This window comes from Sinohyriopsis cumingii, chromosome 8, assembly GCF_028554795.1.
Source record: "Sinohyriopsis cumingii isolate HCF-2022 chromosome 8, ASM2855479v2, whole genome shotgun sequence".
NCBI lineage: Eukaryota > Metazoa > Mollusca > Bivalvia > Unionida > Unionidae > Sinohyriopsis > Sinohyriopsis cumingii.
The window spans coordinates 120,094,131-120,100,019 of record NC_142968.1 but is presented as its reverse complement, the minus strand read 5'-3'; the positions used below and the strand labels follow the sequence as shown (position 1 = coordinate 120,100,019).

At 38.4% G+C, this 5,889-nt stretch overlaps 1 protein-coding gene across 1 annotated transcript; it reads left to right on the top strand.

Moving 5' to 3' along the window:
- The first annotated feature begins 407 nt into the window (after positions 1-407).
- Positions 408-4,905, top strand: LOC149794512 (uncharacterized). Its single transcript, XM_089968763.1, has one exon. It carries the CDS (start codon positions 1,178-1,180, stop codon positions 1,733-1,735), a length of 558 nt encoding a protein of 185 aa, XP_089824889.1. The 5' UTR covers positions 408-1,177; the 3' UTR covers positions 1,736-4,905.
- The last annotated feature ends 984 nt before the right edge of the window (positions 4,906-5,889 follow it).

Genomic DNA, 5,889 nt, shown 5'->3' with positions numbered 1-5,889 from the left:
TTCTTTTACATGTTTAAAGTGTATACTGTTATGCATGTAGCAGTGTGGTATATAGTATTACCCCGATCCGTCCGTCCGTCATATCTTGGTTAATGATTGATGTTAGCACATTCCGGGCACTGTTGTGGAGCATTCGTGTTCTACGAATATAGTTACAGCTTAAATAAATTACTGGGCCTTAACAACCACATTTAATGCTTCCCTGCGATCGTATATTTGTCTAATGGCTGTCGTTATGCCTAGTGCAATCCTCTTGATCACTCTACAGACAGACTACCCTAGCCCCTTAACAGTTCAAACAACATTTTTGTTGATCAACTCGATCGTAAAATCCCCCTAGATAGCAATCACTGGATATGATAAGAGCACACCACTGCCCAGTGACACTGAACATATATCGATGAATAGATAAATAAAGTCTGCGATTCTAGTTATGTTTTTTTTTTTTTTTTAAATGTGAATCGTTTGATTAGTTTCGTCAAACAAATTCAAACACGCCACACGTAAGACGTCTGCAAGTGGGATTTCTGGGGTTCTTTGAACTTGATGGATCTTATTGTGTGCACGTCCAGGTAAGAAAGCAGACATTCAGCAGAATATATCATTGTATCTCAAATTGGCCAAGTATGTTCGAAATGGAACAACACCAAAATTGGCGATGAGCGACTGAAGTAAATCCCTCGTGCACAATCACGTTACATCTACAGTTTAGGAACCTATTTACATTGTCTGATACACTAGATACTAGATAATTTAAAGAATCACATGTGAAGGCGGATTATAATACAAAATATTAGCTCGGATGAGACAATAACAGAACCTAGCTGTTTGGGAACAATATCTATCTAATATTCAACGTGTGTATTGTCCTGTGCCAGAACTGTAGCTTTCTGCCGCATAATAGATAGGACTGGACCGGGGATTTGTCATATAACAAGGAGGAATACGACTAAAACACGCACTTCAATTTGAGACAGTCTGCGGGAAAAACACGGGCAATACGTAAAAGCAGCTGCATATATAAGCAGGACCTAACAAAAACAGGATGTTCCAATAGCATTTTATTTTAAATGGGAGTTAGATCATTCTGACAAGAGTGATATATTCACGGAATTCAGAAAGACAATAAAAATATTCGTTTTGAAGAATCTTGTGTTATTCAAACATATATCAAAAAATGAACGGTGGAAAAGGAGACCCTTTTCATGTGACATACAAATACATCCTCAGTAATGACATTCGATACATGTACAGCGGGTCCCCAGTGGATCTATATCGAGGAAGGGGAGATGGGGACTATCCGAATTTTGACATGCTAAGAATCGCCCGGGAAAACATGCAGCTGAAACAGAGGACGCTTAGGGTCTCCAGGTACGGACAAGACGAACCTTTTATGCTACCCAGGGCCCCAGCTTTCCGAGATACACCCGAAAAGAAAGTCAACATCATTGTGAGTCGACTGATGAAACCGACGATCTCCCGCGTTGGATACACACCAGAAGAAATACGTGCCAAGGACCCTCTGGTAAGAACCAAATTTCCCAGCTACCAGAAGAAGTCTCCGCGGGAAGTGGAGCAGATCTCGTTCCGACTGTACAAGTCACACACCCACATAAGTCAGATGAAAAATCGGGATCCACAGGACGTGAGAAACTCCTTACCCATTATGAAGTCGTTCTACTCCAGAATCGGGGCATACAGGGCTAACGAGACTCTTCCTGTTGTGCAGGCGTAACGTTACTGAGTATTTAAGGCTTTAGTGATAGTTTAGACTAACGGTATTAGCAGATACGTATTGCATGTGTTTAATCGGTGCTTGTTGTCTTGGACAATTTTACATCACAACAAGAACAATGGAACTATGGCTGTCAGATTTCATTCGAGTGTCAACTTTTTGCTTTAAATTGTAAAAGGCCTTTCTCTTTAAAACTTTTTGGGAGTGCTAAACGGATTGTTTGTAAACCATCAATTGCGATGAAGCAGTCCTGGAATGTTGCAAATACTTCTGACAAGACATGGTTGTTCCAGCATTATTCGCTTTCAGCGATGTCACCATTTAAAAGCATACGATTGATGTGATTAAGTTTTGTTCATATTCAAGTCTCCCTCATTCTCGCTGTTTCAGACATTTTTCGTTTCTCATCTTTCTTCTCTTCTTTATTTCTTATTGTTATTGTTGTTGTTGTTGTTGTTGTTGAGAAAAGCAATATCAGTTAAAACAAGGCAGCACGTGGGCAAATTAACTGGTCACTTATCGGTCTGTAGAATAATGTATTTATCATGGAATCGGATTCCTAACACTATGCAATAGTATGTAGTACCAAATACTGATACATGCTGTAAGATTAACATTTAAAACGAAAAACGTTAATTACCCAATCAAACCAGCTATTTTACCCGTCTTGGTAATAATGGCATTTCTTGTATATCAGTACGTAATCCCACATGCGAAATTGTGATGGTCCAGCATGCAGTGGAAACTTTCATTCGAAGTCATTTTGAGTAAATTAATAAACCTTGCTTATACTTTGAATTAATAACAGTACACTGGGAGGGGGGGAGTGGACTTCAACTGTTTCGCACGAGAATTCCCTAAGCGATGCGAAAAAGGAAACATCGCGCCTTACGTATGTAGACAATTACGAGAGCAAGTCTCTTACTTCAACAATGTACTCACATTCTTCAGTTTTTTTTTTAAGAATATCACCTGAACTTGAAAATGTATTGATATGGAGAAATATTAGCTTTCGTTGGAGATTTTCCGCATATTGACTTAACATTAGGAAGGCTTTTGCATCGGCTGTGGGTATTGATACATGAAAATTATATCATTTTAAACTTGTTTTAAATGTATGCATGTAACTCGTGTACAAAATAACTTATAAACCATGTAACTGAAGTAAATCACAACCGTTACAATTAAGTTACTCATGCAAATATCCGTAATTACCAGATTTTATATTTATCGATTGTATTGGTCTATGTTTCTTGTGACATTTCGTTTTCACATTTTAGTTGATTGACATTAATAATGTTATGAAGAAAATATTTTACTGTAATTTTTACAGCAGCAGGCAATTAAATAATTTTTCTTTATGTCATCAAGCGGTCTCTATGAAGTTGTTCAGTTTTACGATGACAGCCTTTGAGCGGCATATTAGTCATGGAAAAAGAACTTAATATGCAGTCGTATGGTGAAAAGTATACTCTTTTGAACCAGTCTGTACACGTTTTATATTGGATGTGATGTATTTTGATGCGTCGTTTTCACATCGATATCGCCGAGTGATATCGGTCATATGTTCCTTTGCTCTATCGGTTCCATGTTCCATTCGATGTCGGTAATATGCCTCTTTCGATATCGGTAATGTACCCCTTTCGATATCGGTCTACTTCTCCTTGCGATATCAGTCATATGTCACTAACAATTCTTGACATAGTATTAAGAGTATATTGTAAAGGACATTTAAAAAAATACTTTTGATAAAAGAATGATGCAAATATGCGAATTGTACTTAATGCAGGTACCCGAGTAATTAGAGTCCGTCTATCAGTATATAACTTAAGCTTTCTATACCATGGAATGCTTACAAATGCACAACATACCTAACCTTGTTCTACACAAGGTTAGTATTAGAGACAGTGGGGATCTGATACAATAGGGGTGGGCAAACTACGGCCCGCCAAGGGCTTTCATGCGCCCGCCAAGGGCTTTCATGCGGACCGCTAAGGGTTTTCATGCGTCCCGCCAACGGCTTTCATGCAGACCGCCAAGGGTTTTCATGCGGCCCGCCAAGAGCTTTCATGCAGACCGCCAAGGGTTTTCATGCGGCCCGCCAAGAGCTTTCATGCGGCCCGCTAAGGTTTTTCATGCAGCCCGCCAAGAGGTTTCATGCGGCCCGCTAAGGGCTTTCATGCGGCCCGCCAAGGGTTTTCATGCGGCCCGCCAAGAGTTTTCATGCGGCCCGCCAAGAGCTTTCATGCGGCCCGCCAAGGGTCTTCATGCGGCCCGCAATGGGTTTTCATGCGGCCCGCCAAGAACTTTCATGCGGCCCGCCAAGGGTTTTCATGAGGCCCGCCATGGGTTTTCATGCGGCCCGGCAAGAGCTTTCATGCGGCCAGCCAAGGGTTTTCATGCGGCCTAGGAACAAGTCAGCGTTCGCTCTGACTCTCTTTATGTTACTCTGTTTATCAAATAAATGTGCTTCTTTTGAAGTTTAAGTTTAAGTTTTCAAATATTAACAACATATTAACAACTGAAAATTAATTAGATGTTATTTAGAAAAACCTTTTGTTTTTGCTATTTCAAATAATTATTTTACTTAATGAACTATGTGGCCCTTGACAAGGTGTAAATCTGTGTATGCTACACTTGGGCTGGAAAGTTCGCCCACCTCTGTGATGCAAGATAGAATACTGGAAGGTATATTGAACTGCTCTGAGTGCGAAAATGTAGCCATCAGAAGTCCTCGCAGACACGGCCAAAATCGTTTCACTCCAACTGACATAAGTTGTGTTTTGGAAAGTCGTGCTAATTTATTTATATATTTATTTATTTGTTTATTTATTCGTTGTTTATACGGAAGCTGTGTTTCAAAAGCGTGTTTACTTTTCTTGATATCGTTTGCCGTTTATTTAACAATAATATTACAATTTGTATAGTTAATCAGATATCTTTTAAAATGCGTGCTATTTTTTAATAACCTTGATTATGATACACGATTTTATTTTATTTCACAGTACCATGTATCTACTTTGGGATATCCCAAATTGTTATGGCTTTATGTCATATGATATTATTATTATTATCATTATTATTATTATTATTATTATTATTCGGTTTACGTTGTGTATTCCAACAACAGTCTGTAACTGTATGCGTTTATTAAAAGTCGCCTTTCGAGATTTTGCTTTCAACTTTGTTTTCATGTCTAATTATCTTGCCAGTTGCATTACTCACATCTGGATACAAGGGACGGACTTCACGGTAGTCCGTTTTGTGCCACGGCACAATATTTCTGAAGTACATAATATTGCTGTTGTTGTTGCTATTATTATTATTATTATTATTATTATTATCATTATTATTATTATTATTATTATTATTATTATTGATACTGGAGGAGGCGATGCGGTTTGCTCAACATTGCGCATACATTCTAACTGAAAGACGGCTTGGACTCATATGGGTACAAATGTTTCTTTTAAATGTCCGCCTGTTAGAACATTTCTGATATTAAGCTACTTCTTATTACATGATACGACAATTTATAAAATGTGGTAAAAGATGTGAACTCGGCTGAACGCAGGATGTAAATCGATACAAGACTTCCTTGTCGTATCAAAGAGTAAACACTGCATTAGAAAATATATCCGTTTTAATCAATCGATTAAGAACTATACTTTTTTCGCACTCATTTCACTCAGGAATTAATAATTCCTACATACACATGGTCAACAAACAGGTATCCTCTCTATCCATGCGACTTAATCAAAGCCCAGAGATTTTGGCTGAGTGCGCGGAATCTTATCGCACAGAGTAATGTATGATAACTAGGCACTGTGATCTGTGTGATATCAGGGACAAAGACACTTCAAAACGACAAAACAAAAAGAAAATTGATACACTGGAGTATAGATACCCCACTGAACGACCACGTTTCTATATTACGGGCACCATACACAGTTACCTCCTAGCAACGGCCCCGTATAGCGGGAGTGTGTCTAGTGTGCATGTTTGCTCATTTTACGGTCCCCCCTGGCGCGTCATATAATACTTCGCATGACACAGCATTTACATAATATGTTTACATACCATTGATAATGAAATTTGAATTTATACTATTGATAATGAATTTTGAATTTATAATATAAATAACATATTATATA

Excerpts from the sequence above, each read along its gene's own strand:
- LOC149794512 (XM_089968763.1), top strand. The coding sequence starts at position 1,178 with ATGAACGGTGGAAAAGGAGACCCTTTTCATGTGACATACAAATACATC.